At 42.4% G+C, this 17,003-nt stretch overlaps 1 protein-coding gene across 4 annotated transcripts in view; it reads left to right on the top strand.

Annotated features, from left to right (window-relative positions):
* The first annotated feature begins 15,628 nt into the window (after positions 1–15,628).
* The window catches only part of LOC106084618 (uncharacterized), a 464,287-nt gene continuing 462,912 nt past the window's right edge, over positions 15,629–17,003 (top strand). For all 4 annotated transcript variants that reach the window (XR_001220845.2, XM_013248441.2, XM_013248439.2 and 1 more), the window contains exon 1: positions 15,629–16,283. Coding sequence is in view for 3 of the 4 variants with exons in the window: in XM_013248441.2 (XP_013103895.2) it covers positions 16,226–16,283 (58 nt within the window). In the remaining variant the exon portion in view is untranslated. The remainder of the gene's footprint in view (positions 16,284–17,003) is intronic.

Below are 17,003 nucleotides of genomic sequence, written 5' to 3'. Positions count from 1 at the left end.
CATTTTTTGAAATTTTTAGTCATCCATGAAAAAGGTCCCCAAGGACCTTGTCATCCGCCGGAGGGTTAATACCTTCACAATGGATGAAGTTAGTCCTCTAGGTATAAGAAGGGATGGTATGGTGTAGAGTTCTATAATACTTGTATTACACCGTATTAAAGCACATGGTTATCGCCATGATGGACAAGGTTTGGTATAAGAAGCAGTCTGCTACAGACTCACTTGCAAATGCAAATTTTGCCCATAAACATTCCACTAAGGAACAGGAGCAAACTTCTCACATATCAATGAGTGCAGTCCGATTCAAGTTTAAGCTCAATGATTAGGGGCCTACTTTTTATAACCGAGTCCGAACGGCGTGCCGCAGTGCGACACCTCTTTGGAGAGAAGCTTTACATGGCATAGTACCTCACAAATATTGCCAGCGTTAGGAGGGGGAAAACCACCGCTGAAAATTTTTTCTGATGGTCTCGCCAGGATTCGAACCCAGGCATTCAGCGTCATAGGCGGATATGCTAACCTCTGCGCTACAGGGGACTCCAGACTCGTTTAGACAACTTTTAGTCCATTGTAATGCCAAAGTAGCGATATACCAAAGTCCAGCAATGGCAATCCAAGCTCGCAAAAACTCACCTAGCAAGTCCCTTACGCCTTCAGTTGAAGAAGATAAGATAGTTAAGAAACTTCTAGAAACGTTGCAATACTCCGGAGTATGGAGTATAGTGAAACACGCAGCCGTTGGAGCTATCGGAGGCAAAGGATGCCAACAAACCTCCAGGGTATGCAGGTGCGAAGAAACGATGTTTGGGAATCTTGGCAGACCGTCAAGTTATTCGAGCAAGATGATTTACTATATGGTAAGTTACCACTTCAATTTCGATCAGAGCCGGTCTATATGGCAGCTATATCCAAATCTGACCCGATCTGGGCCAAATTGAATAAAGATGTCGAAGGACCCAAGACAACTCACTGTCCCAAATTTCAGCAAAATCGGATAAAAAATGTGGCTTTAATGGGCCTAAGACCCTTAATCGGCGGATCGGTCTATATGGCAGCTATATCCAAATCTGAACCGATCTGGGGCAAATTGACAAAGAATGTCGAAGGGCCTAACACAACTCACTGTCCCAAGTTTCAGCAAAATCGGATAATAAATATGGCTTTTATGGGCCTAAGACCCTAAATCGGTGGATGCTGAGTACGTGGATGATAAAACCTCGGCATTTACTGTAAGCTTTAAGATGGAGTCAGGGATTATATTGAGGGATTGAATTACGGCTTTTGAACGAGGATTAATGTGGTCAGTATGGTGGCGCTAAAGAGCTTTGATGCGGAGACGGCAAGATCGAAGTACTTGACAAAATATGTAGAATGAAGTCTAAGCTCATGATATAGCAAAGACCTGGGTTCCGGGACAAGATTGTATTCCTGCAAATTAGAAGGTGGGCAAGTGTATACCGTTCAGTTTCCTTAACTGGCGCTTAACCATATATTAGGTAGAGAAAAATTCTACGGAAGAGGCCCTTAAGTAACTAAGTGAACAAGTTTAGATTTTTCTAACCCTCGTAGCACGGTAAAACAACTAAAGAGACAGACAAAGAAACCTTGTTGACCACGTACAAAGCAATTGGCCGGTCTGTGGTAAGTTATGCGGCGCCAGTGTGGTCTCGTCAACTTTGTGACACGCAGTGGAATAATATTCACATCTGTCAGAATGCCGCCCTCCGAACTGCGACGGGCTGTCTCCTCAGTTCTCATGTGGACCACCTCCATCAGGAGACAAAGATCCTACCAATGCGAAGACATAACTTCATGCTGTCTAAGCTATACCTTTTGAACTGTTATCGCAGAAACCATCCAAATCATTATCTTGTGGATAGATACCCACCGCCCAGAAGCCTTAAGGTAGATCTACACGATCTAGATCGTGAGGTTCAGCGCTACAAGAGAGAACCTCTAGATCAAGCGGCATATCAAGCGGGTCTAAACAACATTCATGCAGACACGGTAGCAGACGCGGCAATTGGCTACCGGGTGAATGTAGTCCTTGGAGAACGACCGCCACCCATTGCACCCGAGGAAATCTCCTCCCCTTCCCCAGCAAACCAGAGTGGTTCTGGCTCAATTACGTTCCGGCAGATGCAGCCGCCTCAATTCCCACAGAGCTAGGATTGATGCCGTCGTGCAAGATGTATGTTCCGAATGTAACCAGGGACCGCACGATACACGTCACCTGTTTAACTGCCCGGCCAGACCCACTCGACTCAGACCCAGATCCCTGTCCGGCCAGACCCACTCGACTCAGACCCAGTTCCCTGTGGACGCACCCCATCTTAGTCGCAGAGTTCCTGGGTCTTGACACTCAACAGAATCAAGCTGACGAAAGATAGAACACAATAAACTGCTACAACAACAACAACAACTAAAGAGACAACTATTTTTTTTTATAAAAAAAAAAACGTAATGACGATGAGAACCCCCGAATATCAAACAACAATGAAACCAGCAAGCAAATGTCGAAATAAGGCTGAACATCAAACAGCCAAACACCGATCAGTCAAGCAACAATCAACAAGACATCAAAACAAACAGTGAAAACCCTCAAAAATTAAACAACAATAAAATCCACAAATAAATATTAGAACAAAGCTGAGCGTTAAGCAGCCAAACAAACAGAAAATTTATATGGCTGCCGTATCCGGTTATAGACTGATTTAGACGATATTTCGCACAGCTGTTGGAAGTCATACTAAAACGACATGTACAAAAATTTCAGCCAAATTTGATAACAATCGCGCCCTCTGGAGGCTAAAGAAATCTAATCGGGAGATGGGTTTATATGGCAGCTATATCAGGATATGGACTCGCTTAGACAATATTTGGCACAGTTGTTGGAAGTTATACCAAACCGATATATGCAAACTTTCAGTCAAAACGGATAAGAATTGCGCCCTCTAGTGGCTCAAGAAGTCAAGACCCAAGATCGGTTTATATAGCAGCTATATCAGATTATGGACCATACTCAGCGCAATTGTTGGAAGTTATACCAAAACGATATGTGCAAAATTTCAGCCAAATCGGATAAGAATTGCGCCCTCTAGTGGCTCAAGAAGTCGAGATCCAACATCGTTTTATATGGCAGCTATATCAGGTGAAGAACCGATTTAAACCATACTAAACGCAGTTGTTGGAAATGATACCAAAACACTACGTGCGAAATTTCGGTCAAATCGGACTAAAATTGCGCCCTCTATAGGCTCAAGAAGTCAAGGCCCCAGATCGGATTATATGGCAGCTATATCAGGTTATGGACCGATTTCAACCATACTTGGCACAGTTGTTGAAAATCACAACAAAACATCTCGTGCAAAATTTCATCCAAATCGTATAAGAATTGCGTCCTCTAGTGGCTCAAGAAGTCAAGATTCAAGATCGGTTTATATGGCAGCTACATCAGGTTATGGACCGATTTGAACCATACTAAGCACATGATACCAAAACACTAAGGAAATGATACCAAACCACTACGTGCGAAATTTCAATCAAATCGGACTAAAATTGCGCCCTCTATAGGATCAAGAAGTCAAGACCCCAGATGGGATTATATGGTATCTATATCAGGTTATGGACCGATTTCAACCATACTTGGCACAGTTGTTGAAAATCACAACAAAACATCTCGTGCAAAAATTCATCCAAATCGTGTAAGGATTGCGTCCTCTAGTGACTCAAGAAGTCAAGATTTAAGATCGGTTTATATGGCAGCTACATCAGGTTATGGACCGATTTGAAACATAGATGGCACAGCTGTTTGCAGTTGCGACAAAATGCGTCATTCAGAAGTTCATTCCAATCGGATAAGAATTGCGCCCTCTATAGGCTCAAGAAGTCAAGACCCCAGATCGGATTATATGGCAGCTATATCAGGTTATAGACCGATTTGAATCATACTTGGCACAGTTGTTTGAAGTTGCGATAAAATGCGTCATGCTAAAGTTCATTCCAATCGGAAAAGAATTGCGCCCTCTTTAGGCGCAAGAAGTCAAGACCCAAGATCGCTTTATATGGCAGCTATATCAGGTCATAGACCGATTTAAACCATACTTGGCACAGTTGTTGGATATCATAACAAAACACATCGTGCAAAATTTCATTCCCATCGGATGAGAATAGCGCCCTCTAGAGGCTCAAGAAGTCAAGACCCAAGATCGGTTTTTATGGCAGCTATATCAGGTCATAGACCGATTTGAAACATACTTGGCACAGTTGTTGGATATCATAACAAAACACGTCGTGCAAAATTTCATTCCAATCGGATGAGAATAGCGCCCTCTAGAGGCTCAAGAATTCAAGACCCAAGATCGGTTTTTATGGCAGCTATATCAAAACCTGGACCGATATGGCCCATTTACAATCCCAACCGACCTACACTAACGAGAAGTATTTGTGCAAAATTTCAAGCGGCTAGCTTTACTCTTTCGTAAGTTAGCGTGCTTTCGACAGACAGACGGATAGACAGACGGACGGACATGGCTAGATCGATATAAAATGGCGAACAAAAATATATTTACCTGATGGGTCTCAGACGAATCTTTCGAGTAGTTACAAACAGAATGACGAAATTAGTATACCCCATACTATGAAGGAGGCTATAAAAATTAATAGATTAACTGTTGACACTTGGACTTACGCTAACCTTCCCATACCCCCTAATATTCCAAATCTCTCCACTTCTACGCTCACACTTAGGCAGAGAAATTTAACTCCAAGCGATCATTAGGGACTTTTTCTTATCATTTCTACAACCGGAGGTTGATGTCTCTGCTGACATATTCGAAAAAGGTCTCAAACATGATAAATGAATGGCGGAAGGCCGTGAAGAGAATTCTGAATTTGTGCTCCCGGTATAAGGGAATCTCAAAATATTTTTTGATGTTTCATGTCCATTCAACATAAAATTGTGGGAGAGGCAGGTGCTGCATTTGAGGAACTCGTTTGAATTATGCCTAATTCTGCATTACTCGGACAAAAGGGACATCTCCACTCTGGAGTGCCAAATGTCCGTCCCGATCCAACGGAGTATTTTCGGTACAAAATTTTAAAAACGAGTCTACCAATACTTGTCGCTGATTCTAGACAAAATCGATTGCCTGAAGGCAGGCGAGGTGTCGTTGGAGACACTTACAAAATCCTACAGGGAAAAGGTCCTTAATATTTTTGTACGGGGACCAAAGGGGGAACTGCCACGCTTTGGTAGTGATACTTACCCCACTAGCCTACCACAGGCACTCTATACGTGTTTGAGGTTAACTAACCTCAGCCATAAGTGGCAGACATTGAAGAAAAGGCATCTTAGTGTTAGATACAATCTGGCATTCTCTGATAGAAGTTCGCCCCAGATGGAGCCACAGTATAACTACGGCGCACCGACCCCTCAAGATGGGGGCGTCATTTAGACGTCTACCAGTTACTTGAAAAAAGACAGGTGGACTAGACTTAGTGGAGGGATGAATACACGCTAGTTATCCATAGCGAGGTGTTGCTGTGCTGGCGCGACTGTGTGATTTGGTGCTGCGCATGGCATAGCCTGGCACCTGTCTTGCCCATGTTGATGCAGCGGTGTTTGCCCATTGTTGGTTCCCTTAGCTGTTGTGGTTGTGTTCGGTCACCCGTGAGGGTGGCCGCGTTGATTGTAAAGTCCCATGTTGATGCTGATTTATGTGGCGTAGCCCGTGAGGGCTGCCGTGTCCTGTTTGTGTTTTGTGTATATCGTCCGGTTGTATGTTTGATGCATACTTTTGTATGCTGGCTTGAGGTCGGCTTAGGGCGATTTTTTCTCATTCAGGTGACCAGTCCGGAACTGTTTGGGGTTCAACTGGTAGTAGTCTTTTAAGGCTACGAAGTCTGACCGGAGACTTTCATCTGGTACCACAGGTGTCAGGAGCCCCTGGAACTGTGGTTCCAGCCTGACAATGGTGGTTGCTCCCCAATGGGGCCTATTGGGGAGCAACGTGGTGGCTGTGATTTGTACCCAAATCGCGGGTAGAGCATAAGCTCGGCGTGGAGTTACGTTTTCAACCGGGTGCCGTGACCCATAGATCGGAAGGAGTTTTAGGTAGTGCTCCGCTCCTAACCAAGGAGGTGAACACGTCCAAATACGTGGGATCAAATTGGTACGCATGTGTGGGTTACCACATGTGGGGGCATTGGTAGACGCATTGTATTCACCCTTGGGCCTTGGGCCTCGCAGGTTTGGGCCGTGATGGCAGGTATCTGCGTAAAACTCGACATTCGTGGTACTCAGGTGTACAACAAGTCGAAACGAAGTACACGCATTAACCTCCAAAAAAATCCGAAAATTTTCAAGGGAGAGGCTATTGTCCTTCAGCATAATGACGCGGAACCGATTTTGAAATACAAACCCTTGGTAGAAGCTGATTTCGAAGGGATGCAATTCGAATTCGACACTGCAGACAGGGAGGTAAAATTAGATTAGGGGTTTCTTTGCCCTACTACTCCTTTGTTATGTAAAACGGTAACGTGTTGGACGTTTTAGTGGACACCGGATCAAATAAGAATTACATTCTACCAGATTACCAGGAATTCTTTGCAACCCCTTGATAATCCAACACTGGACCACAGTGGTGGTGCAGGGTATAAAAAGGTTGTCAAAGGCCCTAACATAACTCACTGTCCCAAATTTCGCCGACATCGGACAATAAATGCGGCTTTCATGGGCCCAAAACCTTAAATCGAAAGAACGAGAGAGAGCCAAATTGCAAAAATATGTCGAAGGGCCTTGCACAACTATCTGTCCCAAATTTCGGCGACATCGGACGATAAATGCGCCTTTAAGGGGCCCAAAACCTTAAATCGAAAGATCGGTCTATATTGCAGCTATATCCTAATCTGGACCGTTCGGGGCCAAATTGAAGAAGAAACTCGAAGGGTCTTACACAACTGACTGTCCCAAATTATGGCAAAATCGGATAATGTATGCACCTTTTATGGGCCCAAAAACGTATATCGAGAGATCGGTCTATATGGCAGCTATATACAAATCTGTACCGATCAGGGCCAAATTGAAGAAGAATATCGACTGGATAATACTCGAATATCGGATAATAAATGGGGCTTTTATGGGCCTAAGACCCTAAATCGGCTGATCGGTTATATCAAGCTATAGTCCGATATAGCCCATCTTCGAACCTAACCTGCTTACAAAGAATCTGTGCAAAGTTTCAGCTCAATATCTCTATTTTTATACCCTTCACCATAGGATGGGAGGTATACTAATTTCGTCATTCTGTTTGTAACTACTAGAAATATTCGTGTGAGACCCCATAAAGTATATATATTCTTGATCGTCGTGACATGTTAAGTCGATCTAGCCATGTCCGTCAGTTTGTCCGTCCGTCTGTCTGTCTGTCGAAAGCAAGCTAACATCCGAAGGAGTAAAGCTAGCCGCTTGAATTTTGCACAAATACTTCTTATTAGTGTAGGTCGGTTGGTACTGTAAATGGGCCATATCGGTCCATGTTTTGATATAGCTGCCATATAAACCGATCTGGGGTCTTGACTTCTTGAGCCTCTAGAGTGCGCAATTCTTATCCGATGTGAATGAAATTTCGCACGACGTGTTTTGTTATGATATCCAACAACTGTGCCAAGTATGGTTCAAATCGGTTCATAACCTGTTATAGGTGTCATATAAACCGATCTTGGGTCTTGACTTCTTGAGCCTCAAGAGTGCGCAAGTCTTATCCGATTGGAATGAAATTTCTCACGACGTGTTTTGTCGTGACATCCAACAACTGTGCCAAGTATGGTTCAAATCGGTCTATAACCTGATATAGCTGTCATATAAACCGATCTTGGGTCTTGACTTCTTGAGCCTCTAGAGTGCGCAAGTCTTATCCGATTGGAATGAAATTTCGCACGACGTGTTTTGTCGTGACATCCAACAAGTGTGCCAAGTATGGTTCAAATCGGTCTATAACCTGATATAGCTGTCATATAAACCGATCTGGGATCTTGACTTCTTGAGCCTGTAGAGGTCGCAATTCTTTTCCGATTGGAATGAACTTTTGCATGACGCATTTCGTTGCAACTTTAAACAGCTGTGCCATCTATGGTTAAAATCGGTCCATAACCTGATATAGCTGCCATATAAACCGATCTTGGGTCTTGACTTCTTGAGCCTCTAGAGTGCGCAATTCTTATCCGATGTGAATGAATTTTGGCACGACGTGTTTTGTTATGATATCCAACAACTGTCCCAAGTATGGTTCAAATCGGTCCATAACCTTATATAGCTGTCATATAAACCGATCTTGGGTCTTGACTTCTTGAGCCTCTAGAGTGCGCAATTCTTATCCGATTGGAATGAAATTTCGCGCAACGTGTTTTGTTATGATATCCAACAACTGTGCCAAGTATGGTTCAAATCGGTCCATAACCTGATATAGCTGTCATATAAACCGATCTTGGGTCTTGACTTCTTGAGCCTCTAGAGTGCGCAATTCTTATCCGATTTGCCTGAAATTTTGTACGACGGATTCTCTCATGACCAGTAACATACGTATTTATTATGGTCTGAATCGGTCTATAGCCCGTTACAGCTCCCATATAAATCGATCTCTCTAGTTTACTTCTTGAGCCCCCAAAGGGCGCAATTCTTATTCGAATTGGCTGACATATTACACAGGTCTCCAACATATAATTTAATTGTGGTCCAAACCGGACCCTATCTTGATATCGCTCTAATAGCAAAGCAAATCTTTTCTTATATCCTGTTTTGCCTAAGAAGAGGTGCCGGGAAAAGAACTCGACAAATGCGATCCATGGTGGAGGGTATATAAGATTCGGCCCGGCCGAACTTAGTACGCTTTTACTTGTTAAAGACTGTAGCGTGATTTCAACAGACAGACGGACGGATATGGCTAGATCGTCTTGGATTTTTACGCTGATCAAGAATATATATATACTTTATAGAATCGGAAATGGATATTTCGATCCTTTGGTGGTTGGTATAAAAATTGATAAAAATCTCTTTCATTCAACTAATTGTACTCACATGAGTCAGCTTTACTACTGCCCTTATAGTCTGTAATTGGTCAATAGCATAAATTGGGTTGTGATACTCATATTTCCTAAAAAATTTCCAGGCACCTCAGTTATTTTTTTATATTTTTTACCAACATTTATGCCATTTTAAATAAATCTCAGTAAAGTCACAAAAATATCCCTGAAACCTTAGGGCAACAAAAGCTTTGGCAATGGCTCGCCCATACAAAACCATAAAGACCCTCAGAAACTGCTGGACGGCCGACCATCTAGCAATGACCATCAGGTTTGAACACACAATGCCCTATGGCATATAATTGAAAACCGAAATGCCATCGAAAGGACTTTATTCTCACAAGTAATGACAATGACAACGGCTAAGCAGTGAAAGCTAGGCAACCAGTCAGCCATACAGTCAGCCCCCAATCACTTGAAACCAACCATACACAACAGCAACAACGGCAGCAACAATCAAAAGCAGCTGGAACAGCCTGTTGCATGTCACCAAAAAAGGTCAGGACGCATGACAAACCTACCAAACAAACAGGCAATGTTAAATACCTTAAAAGAGATAGATGATGGCAGAGATGTCGAAGCAGAGAGTAAGCTGCAGTGGCAGCAGCAATCAACCCACTACAAGAGCACTCTCAGCAGTGATTTCGACTGAGAAATACAAAAAAAATAAAAGGAAAAATTGTTGCTTGCTTTCATCATCGCACCATCATCTATCACACAAAGCAAATTGTGTCATTCGGCTGAAAAAATGAAGGACCAAAGGCAACAGTTAAGGAGTACAACACTCACTGCTAACCGACTCTCTGCTTTTGGGTGTTTGTGTGCATGTGTGAAGGTGGCATTGAAAATTGCCTGTCTGCTCTGGCACCCTTGCTGAGTATTTGTTTGTGTTTGGTGTAGGTCTCAGCGCCACTACAATAACAAACTGAAGCAACAAATGGATTTGTGGTATTAAATTTGAGAGAATAACTGGAAACTGATTTTTATCGCTCTCGTTTGTTGCTTTTGCTCTCCTGCCTTTGTTATGAGAGAGAGAGAGAGAGTTTGTTTGGAATATCAAAGCTTTTTCTCTCTTTCATCTTCCAGTCTCCGCTGTCCCAAATTGGAAGTGCTAACCTTAAGAAAAACTTATGCAACATGAAAATAACTGTAAGCCGAGAAGAGAGTGAGTCAATGAAGAAAGTTTTAATGTGGCTTTTGTGTGAGTTACGGGCAAAAGTCCTTAGACGAAAACAACGAAAGTGTTTTAGTTAAGCAGGAGAATAACATCTGTTTTGGGAATCACATACCAACATTCTACGCTCAGTGGTAGGGTTGCCAACGGATGGATTTTTGAGCCAACTACCTCAGCTCTCCTTTTTAGTGAGAAAATTATTTTTTTTTAGTCTTAGTTAATATATCAGAAAAAAATTCAAATGTGGTTATCCACTCACTCTCTGTTGTCGCCAGAACAGGATAATCACCGCTGAAAATGTATTATGATGATCTTGCCAGGATTCGAAACCAGGCGGTCAGACGGACATGCTAACCTCTGGGCCACGGTGGTCTCGGCATTACTTGTCATAAAAAATTTAATTTAAATTTAAGACGGTATTCACGGCAACACGGAAAGAACAATGAGCTTGATCGAAGGCTTAACATAATAGACTTTATGTTAAAGGAAGCATTGAGGAGCTTTAAGTCGCATGGACCTGATAGAATATTTCCTGCGTTAGTACAGAAGGAGGCAGACTACTTGGCGTCTTAGCTGGCGGCTAGGACTGTGCCTGGGATATGATATATAATATACTCTGAAAGCCTGGCGAGGGAAAATATGAGACACAAAAAGCCTATGGACCTAAAAGCCGTACCCCCTGTTCGGGGTTGTGCAGAAAATAAAAAATTCTTCGATGCGAAGGCAGTATACATTGACATTGAGGGGACATTTAATAATGTGAGGACTGACACAATGACCTTGGATTAGTACCGGGTGCATCGATACTGAATAAACCATATGCTAAAGTCTAGGTGAATAAATTGTGGGTCCCATGACATACGAATAAGGGTGAATGTTGCAAAGCGCCCGCTACAGGGGGGCATTTTATCGCCACTCCTGTGGGTGATCACCATAAATGACCCATAACGGATGCTGTCTGAGAAGGGATTTGAAGTTATCGTCATCCTTCAGGTAAGCAGTGAGGTCGAAAAGGTCTTGGAGAAGGCATGTGACTAGGCTGGATCTAGGGGTTCCAATGTTGACCCAGAGAAATCTGCCATTTCATTAGGAGTACGAATGCGGGCCAATTTGATGCACCATATTCCTTCAACAGTACGATTTCGATAGCTGAAAAGGTCAAATACTTAGGAGTGATCTTGAGCAGGAATTTGAACCGGGAGTGTAACATTCGGGAACCTACCGAGAAGGCTCTCAGATGTTAGGCATTATGTAGGCGACTATAAGACTTAAGGCGATGGGTATATATTCACCCATCGTCTTAAGTGGGTTAGGTTACACCATCGCGATATAAACGAGGCGACCATAGAAAAGCTGGAACGAATGATAGAGTTTTCGGATCGGATACCTTAGACGACACTTCGGGTCGTGTGCGAGGCATTGCTTCCAGCGACACAGTCTTCGATTGGCTGAACTCTGATATTGTCTCCTGAAAGTTCAAGCTACACAGATGGATCAAAGCTAAAAGAACAGAGTTGGCCTGGGGTCTACATTGAGGACCAGGTGACTGCGATTTCGAATGAGTTTCCAAACGCCTGACCATAATAAGGCCGAGATCCAAACTATCACAAAATGAGTGAGGACGTCGAGTGTGTACATTTTTATGGACTGTAAACTGGCAATAAATATGGACAATAGGAGGCCACCGTAGCGCAGAGGGTTCGAATCCTGGCGAGACCATCAGAAGAAAAGAAAAAAATCAGCGGTTTTCCTCTCCCAATGCTGGCAACATTTGTCAGGTACTATGCCATGTAAAATTTCTTTCCAAAAAGGTGTCGCACTGCGGCACGCCATTCGGACTCGGCTATAATAAGGAGGCCCCTTATCATTGGGCTTAAATTTTAATCGGGCTGCACTCATTCATATGTGAGAAGTTTGGCCCTGTTCCTTAGTGGAATGTTCATGGGCAAAATTTGCAAACTGGGAATTAGGGCTATAACAACCAGAGGAAGACACGATCCGCATTGTTGGTGTGCCAAGCCATAGCAGAGTAATGAAGAATGAGAGAGCAGACGATATGACCATAAAGGCCAGAGAACTGCGGAGGGTAGATTTGGTTAGTCAGAAGCCTTTTGGGGCGAAACAGTCCGAGCAAAAGGCGTGGGAGACCAGATCGGGATCGTGAGAGATCAGATCGGGATCATAGGAGACCAAATCGGGATCGTGAGAGACCAGATCGGGATCGTGAGAGACCAGATCGGGATCGTGAGAGACCAAATCGTGATCGTAAGAGACCAGATCGGGATCGTGATAATAGGAGGTTGTTACTCAATAAGAAGTAAGAAGGAGTTCAGTATAGCTTTCAGTATGTTTGCCGGACACATAGCTCTATGTTAGGTTAAATGTTAGGCGCCCTACAACCGCAGCTGCCTACTTCTTTACTCAAAGACCTCTGGTCCATTGTGTTCGTCCAACAAAGAAATGGCATAGAAGAGAAGAGATAGATAGAGGTCATTAGGAAAATATATATAAAAGCTAAAAAGCCGGCGTAAAGACCGAAAGAAGCCTCACCGTCTATAGGCCCGCCCCGTCAGCCATCTAACCCCCAGAATGACTCGGGGGTCGAAAAGCTACAGAAAGCTCAGTGAAGAGAAGAGGTGTTCACCCATAGTCCTACGTCATCTCCTCGTTATCGCAATGCACAGAAGATACTCAACCTTCTCGCCCTCCTTCTCATCGCTACAGACCCTGCAGAAATCCTTATCTTCCCTAGCCCATCGCCATGTCAGCGACCTGTCATTGCAATGGCCGTTCAACACTCCCACCAACAATCCAAGGTCACGCTTCTGCAGCTAAAGTACAATCGACTTCTTCGTTCCGGAGAATCTAGGCCACAGGGCCTTGGCAACCCTGCTGCCTACAGCCTGCACACGCCGAGTCAGCATAGACGTCGTAGCAGACATCAAACAGCCAATTAAAAGGGAGGTTCACCTTCGGCGTCACACTCCCAGAGTCCGTCAGTCATCGCTTCGCTTCCCAACACAAACGTCGGACACGCTCCTTGCATCTCTCGTTACACCTCGGCTACAGATGACCCACATGATAGGTACTTCAGCGCCGCCTGACTGTCCACATAAGTGATGACAGTCACACTGCTGGATGACAGGCCACTGCTCCTAACTCAGGACCACATCCAAGGCCCTGAGAATTGAAAAAACCTTTGCTTGAAAGACACTGCACCCATTTCAGGGTCTATGTGACTCCCGTATTCCTAGAAATACAAGAAAAACACCTGCCCCGGTGCCCCCATCCAGCTTGGACCCATCCCGCGAATGGCGGGATGCCCCCAGACCAAAACTTCCTCTCCGGGAAGACTACTCTCGATTGTTGCCACTATCGATAGTTTGCCAACTCTACCAAATACTAATATGAATACTAATTGTCCTATTTTGGCAACCCTGTGTCATACTCTGGTGGGAGTCTCTCCAAGTTAAAGTTTACGTTTTTTTTGTAGGGTATACTTTCAAACACAATTCAAAACATAAAAGAGTCCACAAACACCCGCACTCAACAACATGCACACACACAGACACACACACACTCTTTCACACAGATATTCCTTTGGCTCATCGCAAAGCTCTCGTGTGCAGTGAAAAACACACACCGCTATATATATGAGACCAAAGCAGCAGCAGCAGCAGCGGCAGCAACAATGGTTGTGGCAGAGGCAGAGAGTGAGTGATATTTGGCTTGTGTGTTGTCAGCTTTCCAAAAACAGGTTTTATACCCGTCAGTCTAGGATAAACGCTTAAGAAGGCACAACAAGTGCACGCGTGTAAATAATCAACTACCTAACGAAAAGGCCCGACGAATTGCAACGAACATACAACGCGACAACGTTCGGACCGTGATAACTAAACCAAACCACTCTACTACTAACACCCACCACCCCACAATCATACATATCAACAAAAGCAACAGCACATCGACGACAAAGGCGACACCTACATATATATAGAGAGAGAGAGGGAGAGTCCTACTGCCCCATCTTCTACACCTCTTCCCTAACAAGTGAGAGAAGTATACCAAGCAGCCTAGCTTAACATACTATAGGTGTTGTATACGTTTGACAACATCAACGAGTAGCGGCGGACGGACGAATATCGAACATAAATTCATACATACCATACATACTCTTGTGGCCCACATAGTACATCAGTCCCCCCGTGGATAGATCATTACCAACTATTACGTCGTTCAACGCTTAAGAAACAATCGAGGAAACGGAAAACAACCATTTTTACCGAGTTTTTTTTCCTTTCAAAAGACAAAGCAAAACAAGAAAAAAAAAACCAAACCAAAAAGAAAAGAATAAATAAAAGTGAGATAAACATAAGCAAAGGTGTTGCGGTGTTAGCGTTATTCTGCTGCTTGAGAGTGTGTCGGTGTGTGTGTGTGTGGCGTGAGTGTTCATTTCTGTGTGTTTTTTTTGCTCGTTTACTTGGCACAACCATAGCCATAGCGTTTTTGTTTTGTCTGTCATTGTTCCTTCGGCCGTTTTCAGTGTTATAAGAGGCAGAAATTATTACCAAAGGGCCCTAGAAGCAGTGCTACAATTTCACTCGACACTCCTCCTTAACCTCAGCTCTAGAGGTCCAACTGTTTGTCTGCCAGGCAGTGTAAGTGCGCGCGTGTGTGTGTGTGGTTGTTTGTGACTGTCTGGGAAAATGAACGCCTGAGTGAATGGCTTTAAGTGTTGTTGCCCAAGTGCTGCTTGAAATTTCGTTATAAATTGACAGCAATTGACGGGGACGCCCCCTGTCACTTCTTACCTTGCCAACTAAGGCCAGAAGTGTAGCCAAGGGAGAATATAAAGAACACACAAAAAAAAGCAACAGAGTGTGATGTGCTGCTCAGGAAACGGAAACGGAAGCAGTTAACAACTTGATCTCATATTCACAAATGGTGATTGTTTCGTTAACACTGCTGCTGCACTTGAGTCACAGCTAAATGTGAAGGAAAAAATAAAATTGGCAAAAAACAAAAACCGGAGAAAATCTCAAGAGTTTTATAACAATTTGTTTGAAGTGCAATCCTTTCTTTTTTTTTGTAAACCACGGAACAGTTATTGTGAATGAAGTGTTAAAGTGAATATTTTAGCAATTTTATTAATTGGAATTTTCTACAAAAAAACAAGAAAAAACCAAAGCAAAAAAAGTGATCATATCAAACGGATTAGAAATCAATATCCATTCAAAAGCAAAAATGTAAGCTTACATATTAAACAAAATAAAAATAAAAATCTTTAACAATTTAAAACAGAGGTTGGCTTAAAAAAATTAAATATTTGTTTGTGCATTAAGCAAAAACCTAAAGTGCCAACTTAAAAAAAAAAATTTGGAAAACAAATACTACACTTGAAAAATATAGTTTCAACAATCAATCGTTTTAATTAAAAAAAAAAAAAATCCCCGCCCAGTTTATACAAAAAAATTTGCAGCTATTTCTACAAAAAAAAAATCCCAGTGAAGACCACCACCAAACCATTGCGACTTTATTTGCGCATACTTAAAAAAAAATAAATAAATAAACCCAATTTCAATGCAATCCACCACCGATATATGATTTTCCTTTAAAAGCACCTAAAAATAAAATTGTGAAAAATTACAGTTAGAGAAATTTGAGAAAAAATCCCAAACAAATCCCAACAAAAAATTATTGCATTTGGCAAATTTAAATCAAAAAATTGTTTCGTGAACTAAAAAATTTTAGAAGTGAAATAAAGAACACCCCAAAAAAAAATTTTTTTAATTGTGTTTTGTAAAAGTGAATTGGTTGAATTGATTTTAGTGATTTGAAAATTAAAACACAAATTTGAATTTCAATCATTAATTTTGTAAAGTGAAAGTTAGGGGAAGATTGTAAGAGATCACCTTTAAAGGTTTTGTGAATAAAACAAGTCCTTATTGAATACCACATCAATTGTCTACAATGTTTCGCTTTTGGATAATCGTTTCCTGCCTTGGATTATTTACTCCAAAATCAATAGGTGAGTGTTTTTTTTTTCAAACTAAAAGCTGTATTTCTTCGGGACTAAAAAATCATCTTAAACAGAAGTTGATCCGTGGATCTAAAAAGATGGGTCAGCAAGGGAACTCCTCAAGGAGGTGTAATGTCTCCTCTACTTTGGAATTCAGCTATTAACAATATATTGGGTTGCCCAAAAAGTAATTGCGGATTTTTCATATAGTCGGCGTTGACAAATTTTTTTCATAGCTTGTGACTCTGTAATTGCATTCTTTCTTCTGTCAGTTATCAGCTGTTACTTTTAGCTTGCTTTAGAAAAAAAGGGTAAAAAAGTATATTTGATTAAAGTTCATTCTAAGTTTTATTAAAAATGCATTTACTTTCTTTTAAAAAATCCGCAATTACTTTTTGGGCAGCCCAATATTTTTGTCTCCGGAGAAAGAGGTGTAAAAGCGGTAGCGTATGCTCATGACTTGGCTATTGCCGTTAGGGGAAAAGTTTCCCAGCACTCTAAGAGATATAATTCAGGAATCTCTAGCTACAGCAGCTGAGTGGGCTACCGAAAGAGGTCTGGAGGTAAATCAGTGCAAAACAGAATTAGTTCCTTTCAGCAGGAGAAATAAAAGTACCTATAGTGGCACCTGTCTCCTTGGGAGGAGAGAATGTACCATTTGCAGAAAGCGCAAAATATCTGGGTGTTTTACTGGACAGGAAATTAAACTTCAAATCTAACATTTTGGAA

This window comes from Stomoxys calcitrans, chromosome 2 (genome assembly GCF_963082655.1).
Source record: "Stomoxys calcitrans chromosome 2, idStoCalc2.1, whole genome shotgun sequence".
Taxonomy (NCBI): Eukaryota; Metazoa; Arthropoda; class Insecta; order Diptera; family Muscidae; genus Stomoxys; species Stomoxys calcitrans.
Note: the sequence above shows the minus strand (reverse complement) of the source record. Positions and strands in the feature narration are given on the sequence as shown.